The sequence below is a fragment of the Astatotilapia calliptera genome, chromosome 6 (genome assembly GCF_900246225.1).
Source record: "Astatotilapia calliptera chromosome 6, fAstCal1.2, whole genome shotgun sequence".
Lineage (NCBI taxonomy): Eukaryota > Metazoa > Chordata > Actinopteri > Cichliformes > Cichlidae > Astatotilapia > Astatotilapia calliptera.
Genome location: NC_039307.1, coordinates 26,144,775 through 26,165,763, shown reverse-complemented (window position 1 = coordinate 26,165,763; position 20,989 = coordinate 26,144,775). Strand labels below are relative to the sequence as shown.

Sequence of the window (20,989 nt, the reverse complement as noted above, 5' to 3'; positions counted from 1 at the left end):
GTACTCATATTAAACTACAAGGAATTCTCTGTGCTCCTCGCATGGCAAGGAGCCAGCACAGCTCAGATGGTACACTGTACAGTAGGAAATTTAAATAGATGATGAAAAATTCTAGTCGCTGCTGATTTGAGTGAGGTTTCGAGGTAAAGAGCTCTATGTTACTTCAAAAAGGCCTAAAAGTATTTATCGGAAGTCTGGGAATGTTTTAAAATGAGCAAAAGTTGGTGGACCTTTAAGCGTGCAACAATCAGAGGCTATCCCTCTCAAGTGTATGGGATTAAGCATTAGAGGAAAATACATCCCAGTTCAAATAAATGAAGAAGAGGTGTGATGGTGATATACGGTCTGAAGCCTCCCAGAATTTGGCAGCAGGGACCACTATGCTGGCGGAGAAGATAGCTTTACGTTACTGTCGCTACCGTATAAAGGGTTGTGTTAAAACCCCCAAGATCATCTCTTAAACACTTCCTCACACATGGGCATCTGACCGCCCACACGCTAACACACACAGGCACACAAAATATCATTACTATGGGAACGACAAGGATTTAAACATGGCAAAAGCTTCTTATGGATGCTGTCATCCATCAAAAAAAATATTCATTGCTAATCCATTTTTCCCCCCTCGTTATGAGGGCATTGCGAGCGCCTGATAAAAATGTCAACCTGATCCAATTATAGCACTTGTTGTAATAAGATTCAAGTTTGGCTTGATTTAAAACATTTCATACAGAAATTATGTTATGTGGGCAGAAAAAAAACCCTATTTTTTCCCTTCTTTTTTTTTCCTCTTCAAGGTCACTGGATGATTTTGATCCAGGATCTTTAATGGCTTTTTTGGCCACAAATTTAGTCCCATGTTAAACAGGTAGCGATTATATGGAGATTGGAATAAGCTCATCTGCAATGAAAAGACAAATGCAACTAAGCCAAAGGGAGCTGAAAGCCTCTTTGGTAGGGTTAGAATCAAGAACAAATGCACTGAGTGCTGCGAGTAACACACTGATACCACGCAGGAAGACATAAAAAGGCGATAATTAGCAATCAAGACACGCACACACCACACAATAGCTTTCAGACATAAGAAAGGTGACCACTGTTTCCCAACTTCCCTTAAAAGCACAAAGTTTAAACAAAGTTAGTAAAATTTAATTTAAAAGTGTTTTTACTGTGTCTCACTTCACTGCTCCTTTTCAATAACCCCCCGAAGAAGAACTAAGTAATGAACTCAGCTGCTTCAATTGATAAAATGCCCATTTTGCACTGATACGGCACATACATACACTTCTGTTTGCGTATGGTCTGCGCTCAGATGAAGAGCTGGTACATGAGGCGGTAGAACTTACTTGCGGGGCTAATGAACTCTTTGTAAAGTTCATAGGTCATCAGCGGCTCAGGAAGGCTCCTTCGCAGAGATAGTGAGAGAAAGAGAGACGGGTTGGGGGGCGGTGGGAGGGAGAAGGAGAGTTAAAGTGAGCAAGAGGGACAGAAATAGCTGGCACACTGTTTTATAGGGTCTGCACACAGCAATGATTAATGTGGCCAGGCCAGGAGATGGAATTAGACGGTGCACGCGTTGAGATAACCAAGTTCATCTGAAGGTACTTTCACACTGCAGCTGGATAGTGGCCAAAGCTACTTAGCCTCAGAGGAAACTGAGGAGATTGAGGCCGTTTTACTTCAGCAGGTCATGGAAGTAAAAGACAAATTAGAAAAACACTGTGTTGATTTAATATAGCACGTCAATAATGATAAGGGTACGGTAACTAAAATGCTGAGGTAAAACTTCTCAACTAAGTAATGTCCCAGAGTCCACAGTCCTCTCCATCAGTCTGCTTTTTGGAAGTGGTCAGTCCACACAAGTTTAACCCCCCTGACTAGGTTCATCATTTACATCCTAATTACATAGCAGTGACTGTTTGAAGACCTCCATAGTGACAAAATAAAACAAGTAATCGAAACCCCCCACCCCAAAAAACGGTATTAGTTTCTTTTTAGTATTTTTAATATGCATAAAAGAAAGCAGGCAAATTCCCAACTTTAAATGCAAATTTTCCTCCAATCAAGCAACAAGCAAAGCCAACTCAATTTGTTGCAACAGCATGTCGACAAAATCAGATTGGCATTTAAAATTATACCGCTTCATCTTCTTGCAGCCAAACTACATTTTTAATCTCTGAACTTCACCCACACTCGCTGCCAACCTGGAAGGAGTTATTGACTGTGGAACATGCATATCATGAGCATTATGAGTTCGCAAGGAGTTAATTATACAAAGGCACTCTGCATAATTAAATCTGTAGCCATTTTATAAAATAAAGCATCGACGCTGGATGCAGTGTTTCGCATTCAAGCAAGCGGAAAGGACCGCATTCATCAAAGGAGTTGTCGTGGGGTCAGAAATAGACTTGCTTGGATGCACAACAGCACAGTTTGACGGTTTATAAGATGAAAAAATATAATTACCTACTAAGCGACTTTCCCCCCAAATAAGAGTTCCTGCACTCTTAACAGTGCAGCTATTAACATCTAATGAAGACAAAAAGCTACTGTACTCTTGAGCTGCTGAGAAGGGATGGCGGTAAGCTCTATTTGTCATATTTCAAATTAATTAGACGAATTAATTAAAAGTTTGTTAATAGGTACAATTCAACCAGAGGGTTTAGGTGTAACGTCTAGAGCTGAAGTGACTGCAAAAGCGATCAGAAGAATCAATTACCTTATTTAAACACTTGCTGTGCTGCAATGTTTTAGTATCAATGCTTGCCACTGCTTGGTGAAACAAATAACTCACAGGTGTGTGCGTGTCTTTCACATTAAAACATCACACTAATCCTTACCTCAGATAAAGCTTCAGTGCACTTGTTATTGTCTTAACATCCCAGTCTTCGCTGGCTGACAAATCCACTTCGTCGCTCTTCTCATCTATAAGAATCACAAACTTAGCATCACTGCAATTACTCACTGACTGAGGTATTCGCACCGAGGCGCCAATTAACTACCCTGTTCATATTATGCACAACAAATATGTGATTTAAATATGTAACTTGTAATTAGCCATATGAGGATAAAAAGCATTCCTGCTAGCCTTCGGGGGTCGCGTTTCGCCCCAGAGGATATGGAAGGAAGTTGCAGCATCTGTAGAGGGCTGCTGGCTTTATACTCATTACAAGTTTAATTAATCCCTTACTACTTCACTGACTCCACAGGGACTCCAAGGGTGTGTTGTGCTGAAAATTTGCGGGGGTGGGGTAGGGGGGGCTTTAGTCACACCGTAAGTAGCCTCTGATGAACTACAGAGGAAGTGCAATGTGTCAGTGAAGTGTTTGGAGTCTGACACATGTACAGCTTAGGGTCTTAGCCACCACACAGACTTTAGCTTCACGGGTGTTAGGTGGTCTGTTAATAGGAAATCTATTTATTTTTTATTTGATCTATCCACTGCAGGCAAGAGGACCGCGTGTCTCTCCGTCTGCATAATCCACAAAATTGCCTGTCCAGTGTCAACTTCTGAAAGCAAACGTTTTTAGGAAGCATGTGTAGCCAGGTGTGTCTCCACATGTGAGACTGATGGAGTTTGCAGAGGTGCTGTAGTCTTGCAAAAACAGGCCTGATTTGGCCAGGTCGGTGTATGCACAAACACAGCTGGAGCAGTTGGAGGAGCACTGATTGCAAAACTGTTAACGACACAGCATCCACCGAGGTTCAGTTCTATATTATTTTCTTTTGTGTTAGCAACAATAAAGACTAGGCAACCAACACCGTGCTGTGTGGGGACTTAATAAGCACAGCGGCAGAGTGACATAACACCAGCAGAAAAACTTTTCATCATACACAAAATATTAAGAAGGGAAAAGTTTGTTAAATAAAAATAGGGAATTTACTCTCCTTCACAGACCTTCAAATTTGAGGATAAGCTGATTGAAAGCCTGGACCAGTATGAAAGTAAGCCTATTCATGAGATAAGTAAATACCACATCCTGACCCAAACCCGAACAAACAAGTGATGTGCAGAAATTGGAAATGAAGCGATGGTTGTGTGACGTATGTGCTGTAAGGATGTTCAGTGGCACTAAAATGTAAAGACTAAGATGTGCAACTGATGCCAACTGGAAAAAGAAGAAGGGAGGAAGCAAATGCTGTTCAGGATTAAGATGAAGCAACAACCACATGCAGCACCTGTCAGTGTTTGCTTCCTGCGTGACTGATTTGTTCTTTTATTCTCAAACAACCAGCTCACAGGTAATTCTTCCAAAGTGCCTGACCCACGGTTAACCACTTACCCGTAACTCTATCTCGGTCGATTTAGGAAACGCCTATATCCCCACCTTTCCTGAAAGGTCTCAAACCAAAAATAGCCGACATTCAAACTAGAAAGGAGTCGTAGGTTATAATTTTTCTCTCAAGATTTTTCATTTATTAATTTTCTATAAATTATACAGTCAAAAAAGCACCTCATTAGCCTCACATTTTAATAACAGTTCCTTCTTACTTCAGGTGTGGCTATTCAGAGCAGCTATTGCATGAGTTTATTTTTGCGCTGTGCACACTCACACTGCAAAATGTCCTAACCGCCTGCTTGGTTCATCTAGTGACAGATGACTCTTCTTTATCATCTGGGTTTTTTGGGCACAAAGAGGCCACAGTGTGCCTGGCGGGTCAGTATTCAAGCGATACCATTTAACCAATGAAGGTGCACCATAAACCTTTTCAGCATCTGTTCAGGTCTAATTCAGTGTTTAACAACTTTTGCTTTGAACTGTAAAATATTAAATGCCTGACTTTGCTCCTTGGAAATGTGCATTCATTAAATTTACCTATGCAATTACATCTGGAGGACCAAAACCTCCAATTCAGCAGCTATTATGACCATATCGCCACCGACACCACACGCTGCCCTGCCCGTTCTGTCTGAACCACAGACAGGTCAGAGAGGGAACGGAGCTCACTTTTACAGGTTTCTTCCTGTTATATTGTTGTCTGTCATTCAATAGGTGCCGCTCTCTTTGTTTGTACTGTAATATGATGGGAGAATTTTGTATCACTTTGTCCTCTCAGATTGGACCGTGGCCATGTTGGTGGGTGAGAGATGAAAAGGAGGAGGTGTGGGAGGATCCAAAGTCTTTCTTCAGGGTTTAAAGCTTGTTTCACCCACTCACTGTGAACTGTTGTATGCAAGAAATGTTTGTGAATGTGTCTGTGGAGAAGTAACACACAACTGCTGTCATACATATTAGTCATTTCAGGGATAAAATACGAGTTGCGTTTAGATAGAAATATTTAGGCACAGATTAAATCGTTATTTTTCTTTAAATGAGTAACATGCAGATTCTCAAGACTAGTGATGGAAGTTTTCTATACTTTAAGGCTTTAAAGAAACTTCCGTAGCAGAGCATTAATGGAGTCTACCGCATGAGTCGGCGGGCTGGAAGGCTGCAAGGTTTTGGAGAGGAAGCTGAGACAGGCTGGCGGCTGCCTGAGTTTGTTGTCATTCTGAACACAGAGCTGAAAGTGAGCTGGTGTCTGCTGGAGACAGCAGGAAACCAGAGAGCAGACAGGGAGCAATGGAAAGGACAGAGGACAAGTTCTATAGAAAGGGAGTTGAGTGAAAGGGATTCGAGACGAGTAAGAGGCATAAAGGTAATTGAGAAAGGCAACTGACAGACTAAGCCATCTGCGAGCACACAAGAGGCCATCCTACTGGCGTGTTAATGAAGGAAAAGCCAAAAAGCAGAAGAATGTGAATAGGATGGACCTCGTTGGGTTGTCTCGGGGGGCTTAAAACTGAATGAAAGCGAAGCCAAGCTACACACTGGCACTTGTTGCACTTCAGAGAGCCACGGGTACCAGTGGGCTGAGTCACGGGATGATTTCCAATCGCTATCTTTTTAATATCACCCTTAACAGACACATCCAGACACATCCATTACATCAGCATATTCAACTAACTAGGGGCAACCTAATTTCACAGAGATAGTGCGGTGGCATTAAATTAAAATTTGTAACTTTATTCAGTCCTTACTTAAAAAACTAAAAATCTATGTGAGAAAAAGAAGAGAATGAAGAACTTACCAATCATTAATGAGAGGAGCTTCTGGACCTTTGAGCTTACCCCCACAACCCTATACAGGCCTTGGTCATTAATGCCTAGAATATAACAATAATAAAAATAATACACCTCTACTTGCATATTACTTACAATACAATAATGACAATTATTGAAATAATATATTTGCAGCATGATTTCAATTTTAACCAAGTTCATTATGAGGTAACAACATGCATAAAAATATCAGTTTTTAGAGGATCTTTTTATGAAGAGGTGGCCAGATAAGAGCAAATAAGTAAGAATAATGCCGTGAAAAGGCAGTTGCATGTCTTCAGTACAAGGTGCCTGCAGGTGATGCTGGGAAGTCTTTTGCCTTTTCAATACTGGAGAAAGTCTGCCCCCTTGTGTACAGATAAAGGCTTGCATGCATGTTACCTACTATTATTACTATCCACCAACACTGAAATTTATCCTGCAATTTTCCATATGCTAGCATCAGATATTTACATTATTAAATATATTTATAGCTCACCTCTTTTCTCTATTGCACTGATGGAATTCTTCACAAAACTGAAACCAACGTCATCCAACTGAGCGTCGACTACAGGTAGGGAAAAAATGAAGACGAAAAAAAACACCGATGCTTATAAAATTGTGATATCACATAATTTTACAGATTCAGTGTCTGGCACAGCTGGATCCTTACTTCCACGTTCTTTAGAATAAGTCCTCATAAGATAATGTCCGACCTGTTAAAGTAACAACCACAAAACACAGACGTAGAGTTTTAAAGTTTACGCAATATATTTTTGGGGAGTTCTAAGTATATGTTGGTGTAAAGCTACATGTATTTGCTCTCTACAAGATGGCAGTTAAAGAGAATGTATTAAAACTCCATGAGTGAGTGGTAGATGATGACATTGTGAAAGCTGACTCACAGGCTCCTTCCCACCCATGGCTTGCATCCAAAACTTGTGGTCATCCTCAGACAGAGCCTGCACTGTAAGCACCGTTCCTGGCCTGGGAAAAGCATCAGAGGTATAGTTTTGTAAAATATTAAGGAGTGCATGAAATGTATTTGCAAAAAAGCAAAGATTGGTTGTACTACAAAGAAGAGGCCAGCTGGTTTTATGACACTTCCAATCATGTAGGAACAAATGGGTATCAAGTTACTCATTACAGGGCGAACAGATGTGTGCACTGACATTTCCATTCTAAATTTAAGGTATTGCTCTTCTATTAATACTACAGAAAAGGGGCGGCGCAGGGTTAAGTTCTGTGACAAAACGGGATATATATTACAGCATGATGCGTGAGGGCGGTCCTCCAAAACAACCCCTGCAGTGCTGCCCTCGGCTATCCAAAACATAGCAACAAACACCAAGTGTGTGTGTGGAGCTAAGCCCTTTAGCAAAACAGATCTATGTGCTCTGTGAACAGTCTGTGGACAACATTTACATTGTGTTCAAGCAAAAGTCATCCAGCAGGCAATAACAAATAATGTGTCACCAGTAATCCAAATTAAACGACAAGTTTAATACAAGCAAGATTTTATCACAGTGTGTTTGAGAACATAGTAAGTTACAATATACCGATCTGTTATATCGAGGTCTAAACAGAACCTCCGGTCCAACACATCTGTCGTTTTCCGGACACAGGATTTGAGTGTGATGGACTCTGTTTCCCCCTGGAACAAAAAAACATCAAAATATGGTTGGTTATTTAAAAAAGAAAATGCATGACAAAATGAACGTTGTAATGGAAAGTAAAAGACTGAACAGAGTCTGATTTTTTTTTAGTGTGCGGCACTTCCACTCACAATCTTTCCTCCTGATCGGTGGTCAAAAGTCACCATGTGCAGGATCTTTTGCTCTTTAACAAATGTGCAGTAACGCTTGACCCAACTTGAACCAAAAGGAGGTGGCCCTAGATGAAACACAAATATTAACAACATACTGTAAACATTTCATGTGGTTTAAGTCATAACAAGCCCTTTTGGGCTCTGCTGCAACACGCTAACACATAATTGACAGTTCCAGTGTGGTTCTCCCCGGATAACGCTCGCAGTTTTCGCAATGTCCTTTTTAGCGAGCGAGTGACAAAAAAATACGCAGCAGTAAGCAAATTCAGTTAAAACATCTACAGTGTCAGCAACAAGTGCAACTTCAGGAACTTATCCTGTGTTTCAACTTTCTGTGTCACGCTACAGCAACGTTGCTGCTGATTTACATAAAAATATCTGATATATCACCTCCATTTACACATTTGATTAGCAGCAACAACAAAAAATCCCCTTCTAATAAGGAAGAGTTATATTTGTGCTTTTTTTTGTCGCTCAGAGTTTGGCTGCCTGCTGCGCTTTATTAACTAAAATGTTATACACATACTATTACATGATCACAAACAAGTCTTACGTTTTTCTTGTACATAGAGGTAGCCTTCAAAACTGATGGGACTCGTCTGTCTGTACTCTTGCGGTGCCTCTCTGATCCTCTTCATCAGCTCGTTTACTTCCGACCGAGTGCCCTCAAATCGATTCCTTGTCTAAGAGGGAGAGGAAGCAAGCGCACACTCCAGGAAGTCACTTTCGGCCGCTTGGTAGGGATGGCCTCCAGAGGCCTCATTAAGTCACAGCTTGTATTTTTATGGCTTCCATAAAACACCTTCAACTTTTTGAAATTAGCTGCTAATTTACAGTATATAAATGTAAAGGTAAGAATGAAACTGTGTCCTGCAGGATAGGAGAAATCGAAACAACAGAGGTGTGACCTGAAGCGGTAAAGAAAACAAAACATATTTTTCTCAGGAGTTGATGGCCAAATGAAGATAAACAGACAAGTAAATACTAGATCGGAACATGAAGAGGCCTTTTTCCCTATTTAGTGACCAAAAAGTTAAAATTTAATCTTCTGTTTTCTACACTTAAGACCTTTCTTCTGTTCCTCTCAAAGTGCAAGGGAAATGACATATATAAACATTTGCTATCATGGTAACAATTAGGCAAAAAAAAGTATTATTTACATTTTGAATATTAATCTGCAGCTCTCGTTTATAATGGTCAAAGTCCTTGGCGAGCTCAAAGCCCTGGTGATAAAAGGTGAAGACTGTCTGAAAGAAGGCCAGCATCTACAAGGAAAACACATGAGACGAAGAAAAAGACCAGAGATAAAAGGTCAGCAAGTAAAAGAGAAACTTGCAAACTATATCCACATAATGACAGGATACGATGGAATTGTTTAGTAACTTTTAGTCAGGCAAAAACTTGTGACGGTGTAGGACTTCACATATTGCCTTTTCGTTTTAATACGGAAGGGGTTTGGGATTTCTGTCATAAAGCAATACTGTTATGACCATCTGTATCTGACATTAAGTGTCGGGATCTGTAATTTTCCATAGTGGTTTTAGCTGTGACAAATCTACTAATCTGAGTCAGTATTAAAGTTACAGATTTCGTTTCCCAAGAAAGTAGATCCTTACTTACAAATATTTTCACATCTATTAGAAGGTAGGCACACTTTGTACAAGGGGAAATTTCAAAGACACCAACTCGATTTAGTGTGGGGTTGTTGAAAATGCACCCCTAGAAATAGAGCTCTACCTTTTAATCCATCATTTCTTACTGTAAATCAGGCTAATCCCATGTACTGTATACACTAGCACATCGGTTTTGTTTTAAGACATTCATTGTGGTATGAATGAAACACCGCGCCAGTGCTTTTATGCCATTTTAGGTCAGTTACTCACCGGTTCCACACACTCAAACTTCTTTCTCTCTTGGATCTCCTGCAGTTTACACACGTAGTCCAGCGACTCCTCCTGAAAGTGCCTCCTCATGATTTCCACCTGCGTGTCTGCCTGGAGAGGTGGAGAACACACCCCATCATAATTATAGTTACAGGCAGAAGCGCGGAAGCAAAGAAGAAACATCACAATTTTAGTTTTTTTGGTGCAATTTGGGACATTGAGGTCTACCTTGGTATGGCTTTAAATTGGTATAGAAGACATACTGAAGTTAGTAAATCAAAATCTGACACCAATGTTTAGCTAATTTCTACCACGCCACCAAAAAAAAAAACAGGTTTGCTGTGTGATCAACCTCCATTTCTTGTCTCTTTGGACAAAGAAAAGCCACACACGCTAAAACTTTGACAGGAAAGAGACGAAAACTGAAGGAAGTGCAGGGATCCGTCTTCAAGGACAGCAAAAGCAGTACAAGTCAAAGCGAACTTAAATGTCATTCAGACCATACAAAGACTGCACAGGACACCACGGCTTCCTTCCTTGTAGCTTAATGTGCAAACTGTTGATAAAGTGAGAAACACAATCTTTCTGATATCTATCTATCTGGCCATTATCACTGCTTCTTGTGCTTTGCAAGCCAGAGCTAACCCCACTGACTGATGGTGAGAAAAGACACACCAGTATTCACATCTACGGAACAAGGGGCGACACTGAACTCTAACCTACCAGTAGGGAATTTGAACAAAGAAAAGATCTACTTATTTCATTTCTGTGATTATTAGTATTTGAAAAATGCCCAGAAGTATCATAACCATCCAGGAACTACAAAGCAGCAAGGCTTGAATACTAGAAATACATTTTAAGTGCCATAGAGTATGCATATTTTCACACTACAGCAAGTTTGTTTCAATATTGTCAAGTAAACATCCAGCTCTGATTACTACAGATACCAAAGTTCTCACTTGTAGTTCACACACCAGGTTTATATTTAGTATAAACTGTTCACTGAGTTGTCCTAACAGCTGATGGAGTTCATGACCCTTGTAGCAAGGAATGAAATATGGGGTCTATTTATACAAGTCTGCTAAAAATCAGTATTGGTGCCACAGACTCTTGTCTTATAAGAGTCCCAAAGAATACAAAACCCCGCAGTCGTGATGTTAACAGTTCTAACCACCCCCTGGTTGGTGGATCTAACGTACGGGCAAGCTTTACAGGGTTTCATCACAAAACACAAAAAAACATTGTTTTGTAAAAGGTGGCTCAGTTCGTCGTAACTCAAAAAATGTCAGCTTGTGGTAGTGCAGCGGGGATTGATCCACAAACTGCAGCAGCCACGGTCAACCTCAGAGGTGCGGTACAAAAGAGCACACATTTCCTTTTCAAACAAGCCAGGAAAACTATTGCTGCAAGGCATGCCAGTGGAAACCCAAAGCAGTCGACCAGGTTTTGCAGCCTCATGGCACCGAACGATAAAGCCAGAACCGGAATTCAGACACTAAACAAAACATCTGCTTGAATAATCTTACTGTCATAATAAATTCATATCATGTACGTCACACAGAGCGGTCAGGCAATGATAAAGATACCTCTTGCAGTTGCGGCTCTTTCTTCTTTGATGACATATTTAGAAGCTTTTCCAAAGAACTGTAGTATTTCTCTGTTTCCTTTTCATATCTCTTTCTTTCCGCCTTAACAAAATACAGGGGGGAAAAAAGCAGTAAAATTAAAGGAGAAGAAATACTTCCTTATTTTTGGGAATTAAAGTAAGAAGCTGTATGTGTAGTAAAATCCATTAAACATTAACTACAGAAACTACAAATGCATTTTTTATAGTTATTAAGGGCATCAAGCCTACAAAAACCAGACTGTTTAAGGGAAATAGCTTTTGGAATGAGAGGCCCTTACCCTTAATGCACCAAGCTGCTCTTTCCTGAACTTCTCCAGAGGTTTCATTAAGGTTTCTGTGATGTTCCTCATCTACGGAGAATAAATGCCTTCATTAGTGCTCAGTTCAGTGACATGCTTCATTAATAAAACTTTTACTTACTTACTCACGACATTCAAAACTTTCCAGTCTTAACGAACGAGCGGCTCTCTGTAGTTACTTGCCACTACTCTTGCCACTTGTACCATGTTGCATAATCCATCCTTTCATTTTAATAATGCTGCCATGCTTTTCAGACATTTGCACATTGCAAAACAATGACAAGAACATGTGCAATTTTTATCTGTTACTGTCCTTCCTTGGTGACACATTATCTGGCCCATATTTACATACTTGAACTGCCACATGAAAAAACTGTGGACTACCACCTGGAGCATATTTGGCTTTGCACCAGTTGTTGTCTATTAGCATGCCAGCAAGGTAAACAGACAAAGTATAAGGCCACACTCGGCAGCTTCTCTGCTCAATGGTAAATGGCCTGCATTTGTATAGCGCTTTTCTAGTCCATAGGACCCCAAAGCGCTTTACACTACATTCAGTCATTCACCCATTCACACACACATTCACACACTGGCGATAGCAAGCTACATTGTAGCCACAGCTGCCCTGGGGCACACTGACAGAGGCGAGGCTGCCGGACACAGGCGCCACCGGGCCCTCTGACCACCACCAGTAGGCAAACACAGGGTTAGTATCTTGCCCAAGGATATTTGGCATGCAGCCAGGAGGCAGCCTGGGATCGAACCACCGACCTTCTGATTAGTGGCTGACCTGCTCTGCCACCTGAGCTACAGCCACCCCATCTCAAAGTGAGTCAAGATCACATTGAACTGTAAGTGTAAACATTGGGACTTCATTCCCAGCTCATCCTCTGCCAATCCTCCCCCAAAAAAACCCCAACCCAAAACATAAATAAGTATTAAAAAAAAAAAACTGTACTGCAATCATTCTCAGCCAAGATGGCTGTAACTTTATATAAACAGTATCAATAGAATCTTTGTGGAGATTTAAAGCTGAAGCTCCATTGTGGCTTCTTAAAAGTTGATAATATGCCAACATTTGAGCGGCTCAATGTTTCGTTTTTTACCTCTAAACAATACTAATTACTAAAAAAAAACTTTTGTCTTCCAGTAGTGCATTATTAAAGTTACTGTACGTAACGTCTTTACTCCAGAGTTTCTTCTGTGCTGAGAACAAAGCATGTCTGTACTTGTTTGGCCATAGTACTTTTCCTTACGCTGCATGGTGATGTCATTGCACTTTACTCTGAGGATTCCTGCGCTAAGTCTGTGCTTACGGTCTGAGCATGATGCTGTAATAGGCATCTCCGCAAGCTACTGATGATGGGTTCACTCCCTAACCCCAGACAGGCATTACAAGAAGATGGCTGGAAAGTCTGCATCTGCATTGTAAGAATGCTTCAAACGAGTAGCACTGACAAGTGTATCAATTCACTATTAGATGGGATTTTTGTGGTTATACTGGCAGCTATAATATTGCTACCTGTGGCAGAATAGCTTTATGGCAATATACGGTCATAAACACTTGCATTGTTGTGGATCTTGTTGGTGGTAGCGCTTTATTTGATCTGGCTTGGTACTTAAAGTTTGGGTGTGTGATGAGTGTTGTGCGTAATGTAGTTATGGACTCTTGCTCTCTCTGTATAGCCACGCCCAGGCAGGGCATGTGACAGTGACCCTTAGACAGCCAGAAGGGGAGGATATGTGCAAACGCTAACAATATTGCAACAACAGCTGGAGAATATGCTACAAGTATCCTACATTATGAGCACTAGACACACACACACACACACACACACACACACACACACACACACACAAAAGGTACAGCGGGCTTTCAATTAGGTTCTAACGGGTCACTCTCACCATCAGCTCTCTTTGGTCTTCAAGGTTTTTGAGGAATGCTGAGAACTCTTGCAAAGACTCATCTGAAGAAAAAACAAAAAATAACACATACAGGGTTAAAGATATTAGAATTATCAGTTGCACTCGTCTAACAGCACGTGTTGGCAAAAAACATATGGTTAGCGCCTTCAATATGAGGTGGTTAGCCCACACTTACCGATACATTTCTCATCATCGGTCTTTGCATCGCCAATGTACTCAAACTGAAACTCTCCCAGGCACTGGGCGAACTTGCGCTGTGCCATCCCAAGCTCTACAAGGAAATGTCAAAAACATAGTAAACATCAGCCTCATTGTATTAAAAAGGGATTTTACAATATAAATCATAACACACTACAACTGTGTGTCATCCTGGGCACCACCTGTGGAAAAGTGACATAATAAAGATAGTCTTGAAAAGTAGGTCTGCTGCACTTAGCTGTTAACCACAGTGCAAACATCCTGTCTGTCTACATCCTGTTGCACATCAAACCCTCGTGCACCAGCAGTGCAGGTACCACTGCTTCACATTTGCCACAAAACAGGGCAAACTATATTTAGCAAGTCACACAATACACGAGTAAATGCTTTGATGCTAACAATGTGATGCTTAAAAGCTAGACAGCTGTGAAGCCAATACATCTAAATTAATATACACAAATTACAATATCGATTTCCCAAATGCAATGCAGTATTATATTTTCCTTTCCTAAATAATAACATTACATGAACCCCAAAACTTGGAAAATAAAATAAAATAAAATGTTTGGTTTCTACAGCACTTTGGCAATGCTTTTTACTGCCTGACTAAAGGCAGGTGACTAGATTACTGGAAACTTAAAATCATCACACATACAACAGGACAGCACAGCAGTTAACACTACTGCATCACAGTGAGTGCAAAGGAAGCAAAATTGGCCAGAGGTGTGAATGTCAGCATGAATGGCTGTCTTTCTTCCTGTGTTAGCACTGCAATGGACTGGCAACTGTTCCAGGGTGTAACTTGCTTCTCACCCTAAGACAGCTGGGATGGGTTCCAATATGGATGGAAGGACGGATGGATAGTAATCTGCCCCAACATACCCTAAAAACATCATGAAGCATTCCTCAATCAACACCAAACTTAAGCAATGCAGATAACTAAAAAAAAAAAAAAAAAGTCTTTCACACTGTTATTTGGATTCCTGGCTTGCTTGTGGCTCAGCTATTAAAAGGTTAACACTTTCAACCTCGACTTTATTCGTTTTCTTTATCTGAAACCCACTGCTGGTCACTCTACACTCTAAAGGTGTTAAATCTGTACCGTCCCAAAGCACACGAGGCACATTAAAACCAAAACACCTGTGGTTTGGGTCCTCTGGCCAGTTGACGTGGAACTAGGGGAAGTTTAAAGGATCTTCCAGACAATGGGGCAGCTTCTTATTATAGTATTGTTTTTGCTCTAAGTAGTTTTTCATATAGCATTTGGAGGAAATGCTTTATTTTCTTGTGAGATCATTGTTGATGTAAGAGAAAAGTATAAACAGAAAGTGAAGCATCTAAAATGCATACAAGCAGAACTTGCACAATCACTTTATTCCTCTTTAGCAAAAATACTATAATAAAAATAAATAAAACACAAGGATTCATGACTTGTTTGTGGCAAATGACAGATCATTGCCTGACCCCTGAACAACTGCAAGACACAGAACAGAATAACGTCACACCGTGAAGATTGAAGTGAGCTTTAGGCTACGTTCACACTGCAGGCGAAAGCGCATCAAATCCAATTTTTTTGACCCTATGCGACCCATATGCGATCATGGTATGACATCCGATATTTTCAAATCCGATCTGGGTCACTTTCATATGTGGCACTGAATCCGATACATATCCGATGTTTTTAAAACATCGGATATGTATCGGATATATAAAACAGCAATAAGGATAATTATTAGGTTATTTACATTATTATGTAAATAAAATAACTTAAAGCAAAAATTGGGAAACGTAAAGTCCGAAGTCTTTATATTAAGGGCCATCAGTCAAACAATATTGTTTGCTCTGGGTCTAAACAGAGCGCGTTGTGTGTGACGTCTTCTTTTGCGCATGCCGGCCGCTTTGAGGGTTCACACTAGAGCGCCTTTGCTGTCGCATTTTATTTGTAGTGTGAACAAGCAGACAAAAAAATTGGATTTGATCAAAAAAAATCGGAATTGAGCATTAAGACCTGCAGTCATCCTTTTCTGTATATATAAATAGGACACTGCACAAGTTTCATTAAGAGATGCAAACACAGAACAGCGGTGGAGTATCAAAGACTGACTCCTCTTTAAAGGTTGTAGTCTTTTATTTTATAAAGCCAGAAGAAACGAGAGGGAGGTGTGCTCGGGATTCCTTATTATTGTCAGGAAAGAATCACTCAAGTTTCTGTAAGACTTTATTAGGCAAATATTCATAGAAGACAAATGATGTCATAAACTTGCTTGAATCACACCAAATACACGTGCAGCTCATTTTCCTAATGTGCTTGTACTATAATGAAAACTTCATTCTGTCTCAGAGGTGACTTCTACCTGAAGGAAACACATCCTGGTGAATGATGTGTGTGAGTGCTCTAAATATGGGTTAAAAAAGGTATTATTTTCAAAATAAAGGTATAGCAAATATAAGCCTACCAGGTCATTATTTTGGAAGCAAACACATCTAAGCTATAGGTTGGAATTATTTTTATTTTTTTTTGAAGGGACCGTAAATCTAGCAGGAATCTAAACCACACCGACAGCAAGAATTCAGCTCAGCAAGTCCATAAAAGGTGACTCTGGTCAGCCTGCTCTCATCCTTAATTGGCAGAACATGGAATGACTACAAGCAACAGAGGCAGGACATATTTGCTACCCACTTTGATAATAGATAATTTATTGAGTAATACACAGTACTGCATAACATCCAATGCTTCTCTTTGGATCTGGCCTCTTGTAAACCTTACGCAATATCTTCTGATGTGAAGACCTGGCACTGCTGTTTAGTCAGTCCACGAGAGGGACAGTGAGATTCAGCTGCGTAACCAATTAGTCAGAAATTTTCCCCAAATGCTATTGAGGAGTCCTTCACCGTAATGCTGTACATGCTAAATGTGATTTGTCGTTGGCGTGCTGAAATCAGCAAGGCCTTCGGTGAAAACGGCATCTTCTGAACTGCAGCATATATAGATGTAAAAAATTATTTCATATACATCATTACAGGGCCCAGACGAGGTTTCCAGATCTTTTGTGTAAAGATTTTGATTTCACATGGTGGAGTTTTAACTTTTTGCAGATGGTTGGAAGATGGGCTCAACATGAAATACATTTCTGGAAAGTTTAGCTAACTAGTGAGCAACTTGGAGTGAGGATACCAATTGATACTGCACCATGGTCACGTACTCTGCAGACAGTCCTGAAAGTACTGAAAGCAGAAAGTGTTCACAGATTCTTAGTTACAAGCATCTTTTCTGCCTCATTTTTTTGTGAAAAGGTTCTCATATTAATGTGTAACAGTAAATCTAAATGCTGATATAGCTGTGAGATTTCCCAGATTTATTGAAACTTCTTAATAATGAGATACACTTACTATTACTTAATTATTGTAATTTCTAAACTGTTTAACCAGAATGAAGCAGTCCCTCACCACAGACAGACCACACAACATCAAGTTGATGCAACTGGCTGCATCGTAGGGTTACAAGGCATCTAAATCACACCTAAGTGGATGGGTGTTTCCTCCGTTTTCTAATGTCTTTAAGTTACCTTTTTTGAATGGAGCCGTTACCAGAAAACAGTTTTATCAGCATGGAAACCCTTTAAAAGATAACCCCCGTCCCAATGCATTTATCCCCATTTGATGACTTCAACAAAATGTTTGCAATATGAGTCTCTGTGCTTTGAAGCAGCCGTGCTGAAGGAACACAAGGAAAACAAGTATTGCCAATTAAATCCTTGCTCAAAACCTTTTATAGAAAAGCAGTGTTATTGGAGTGCATTGCTTCTTTTCACTCCCAAAGTTGTGCTTTTTATTGCTCACTCCCCTCTGTTGCTTTTGGCATTGCTTGTTTGTTATCAATGTTCGACATAACTTTCCCCCCCATATTTTAAACTTACAAAGTTTGTGTTGGTCAGTGTTATATGCTGTCATCTTTAGTAGTAGTATTAGAATGTAAGGTTTTAAAAGCATAGCTCATTACCAACCTTTCATTAAGGTATTTACTTGATAGGTAATGAGTGACCTTTATGGAGTCCTTGGTCACCTGCAGGTCTCAACTTATCCAGAAACATATAAATGTAGAGTGGAAAGTTCAACTCCTGAATGACACAGTAAAAAGATGTTGTGACAACATTACACTGAACACTGCCACACCTTAAAGCCTCAACACACTACATTGTACCTGACGTAAGGTCAGAATCACATGTCACTAAAAATCAATGCCATTCAAGCAATTACTGTTATACTGCAGAGTGTAATGTGCATGCTGTAATACACAGGTTTTCTACAGAGTTTTTTTTTTTGTGCAGTGTTTAAGTTGCCTCAGGGATTCAGTTCTCAGTGAGGCACTCGCTTCTCTGCTTTTCCAGATTTAAACAACTTACACAATAAGTTTCCAACAGAGTTGGGATGATTCATAATTACAAAACTAATGATGTATAAAATACAAACAAAAACAGGGTGCAGTAATTAAAAAAAAAAATTACAAAGACTTTCTGTTCTTGAAAGTTACATTTAGCCTAAAAACAGACAAAAAGCTGTTTGCAACTTTTTATGCCCACAACTTTTTTAGAAATTCAATATCTTCTTGTTGTACTATTTACAGGGTGAAAGGTGAAATTACAGAGTTCCAGATGTTTTGGGTTGTAGCCTGTTTTTGTACTGTTAGAGAAAGATCATGGGGGGAAAAAGACACAGGTCTTTTGTATTTTACTTTATTAGGATATGAAACATCTTTTGTGTATTAAAAAAAAGGTAATACAGGGCTAACAACACTGTGGATAATTAATATGCACTCCAGAACACTGATGTCAACAGACAGATTTGCATGGTTTTTATTAGAGCCACATGTGCAGTGCAGGTCGCACCCATCTGCAATCTGATTACATAGGCTGCAAGCATGTTTAACACACTTCAGGGTGGACAGTTCAGGCCAAGCTGTGGACTTCATTACATAAAACACAAAGAATGAATGTTATCCAGTTACATGAAGCTCCAGCAATAATCAACACCAGGCAACACTCAAATAAGGGGAAAAAGCAAAAACAAAAAAAAACCCCGGCATTGTTTTCCTGTACAGTTTCAACAGCATAGATTAATTGGATACAATCATTCCAGTGATAAACAACGTGTCAGATGAGAGGTCTGCAGAAGAGATTGAAACGATATTTCTTTCCTTCAGGACAGCAACTATCACATACCACACACACTAGGGCATGCAAGAGTCCAAGGCAAAAGCTTCGTCTGCTTTTTGCCTTTTAAAGCAAGGCATTTCAGAGCAAACCTGGGAACTGTCAAACTTGGCTAGTTTCTCCGCAGAACACCAGAGACCCTACTCTTCTGGATTTACAGTGTGAGTCATACAGACCCCACCTTACTTGTATCTGATATCACAGGCTATGCTGTTCTATAAGCGGAAAGCAAAGGAAAATAAGTGGCCAGCTATGTGACATTAGCACTGGCATGCCCATTCAGGAAGAAAAGACAAACAAAATGTGAAGGGTAGTGAATTAAAGGACTCTGGTTATTGTAGAGTGTCACCGATCAAAGGGCAAGACTACTTAAAAAAAGAAAAAGAAAGAAAGAAAGAGCAAAACGAGTGAAGAATCTTTAATAGAAACCTCTGGAAAAAATATTTTAAAGCCAAAGATGGTGGTTGTCCTGTAACACCCACTAAAAAGCCAATCATCTGCTTTATATCAGCCGAACTAAAAAAAACATAAGCCCATTGTGCTGTTGCACATAGCGTAGAATGTTGTTGCACTGCATGGCATTTGTTTAGTGCTCTGATGGGATAAACCAGAGACCTTGCTTGACTTGGTGCTCTGGATTAAAGCATAAATGATGGAGTAATGCTTTGATATGCTGCTCTTGCATACTTAAAAAAAATCTTTTTTAAGTTCATACTTAAAAAAAAAAAAAATTTAATCAGATTTGACTGTTGAGTCTACGCATACAGTTTTTATGCCTCAGTCTCACTGAATCAGAGTTTTGACTTTCTCTCTATTCATGTTTCTAGTGTCTTGAATTGTCAGCCCAAAATGATGCTTAAGCATTACCTAGATGGCTGCTGTGTGGCTAGACTTGTGATAAGTACTATGCATAACTGCCAATCAACCCTATTGCCACTTCTCCCAGGAAACATCTGTAATCTGCATGTCCCTCAAGCTTTATAATTAATAATTGAAATACATGTTACCCAACTTACCACACGGTCTATGAAACAGTGTATGTACACAACCCACATACTAAATAAAATTTCAACACATCTGTCAGCGCAACCTGGCAACCCACAACCTTATTCAAGGGTGTGTGCTTACTGTGCAAGCAGAACATTTAGATGCTGTATGCATTAGCTCATCACTTTAACTTTAGGCTTGCCATTCCACCAAAGATATAGTAAACAGCAAGACTTTAAAGACACAAGACAATAAATAATGTTTATTCTTGCCTCTGAGGAAGGTCTGAGGAAAAATATAAGGACCATTGATTTGAGCATGACTAAAGTGTTGTTAAAAAAACAAAAAACCCTCCTTCCAACTGTGAACAAGTTGGAAGCTGGGCCACAAAGCACTCATCTCTATAGAGCCAGCTATGCATCAACTTTGTTGGGACCAAGTAAAAAGTGAAACACTGGAAAACGCCAGAAAAAGTCCAATACTACAAAAATATATACAATTTACACAGTGAAGTATCACCAAAATCACACATTGCTGATCTCCTGTTAGTTCGGCAATAAAGGGAGCTTTATTTTAAATATATTTGATAACTTCGATGTTGTACTGTGCTGTAAAACTCACTTCAGACAAAGGTCTGGTGGACAATAGTAATATTAAGTTCCCTAACTGCCTGGTCCTTCACCAAAAATCACTGATTAATCCATTTAATTTCTCAAACACTGTATTAATATCAGGTGCTTTAAGAACTGGCATTCACAAGAACAAAAGCAAAAAAAAATAAAGTCAATGACAATAATGAATCTAACACCAGGAAAAAAACAACAACTTGGAGTCATTGTACTGTCAAGATATTTGATTAATCTACAAAATGGTCTGTTGTTACAGTGCAAACAGCTTCGTTAATGGAGCCTGATTGCTTAAAGCACTGTGTTGTAACATATATTAATAA

General features: G+C 39.8%; 1 protein-coding gene across 2 annotated transcripts in view; it reads right to left on the bottom strand.

The window, feature by feature from the left end:
- arhgap10 (Rho GTPase activating protein 10) overlaps positions 1 to 20,989 on the bottom strand; it is a 51,455-nt gene that overhangs the window by 22,297 nt on the left and 8,169 nt on the right. For both annotated transcript variants that reach the window (XM_026171355.1, XM_026171357.1), the window contains exons 2-16: positions 13,821 to 13,916; positions 13,625 to 13,686; positions 11,699 to 11,770; positions 11,380 to 11,481; positions 9,794 to 9,904; positions 9,071 to 9,175; positions 8,464 to 8,593; positions 7,869 to 7,975; positions 7,642 to 7,736; positions 6,988 to 7,069; positions 6,756 to 6,798; positions 6,582 to 6,650; positions 6,073 to 6,147; positions 2,841 to 2,925; positions 1,347 to 1,405 (exon numbers count right to left, since the gene is read on the bottom strand). In XM_026171355.1, coding sequence (XP_026027140.1) covers positions 1,347 to 1,405; positions 2,841 to 2,925; positions 6,073 to 6,147; positions 6,582 to 6,650; positions 6,756 to 6,798; positions 6,988 to 7,069; positions 7,642 to 7,736; positions 7,869 to 7,975; positions 8,464 to 8,593; positions 9,071 to 9,175; positions 9,794 to 9,904; positions 11,380 to 11,481; positions 11,699 to 11,770; positions 13,625 to 13,686; positions 13,821 to 13,916 — 1,293 coding nt within the window. The remainder of the gene's footprint in view (positions 1 to 1,346; positions 1,406 to 2,840; positions 2,926 to 6,072; positions 6,148 to 6,581; positions 6,651 to 6,755; positions 6,799 to 6,987; positions 7,070 to 7,641; positions 7,737 to 7,868; positions 7,976 to 8,463; positions 8,594 to 9,070; positions 9,176 to 9,793; positions 9,905 to 11,379; positions 11,482 to 11,698; positions 11,771 to 13,624; positions 13,687 to 13,820; positions 13,917 to 20,989) is intronic.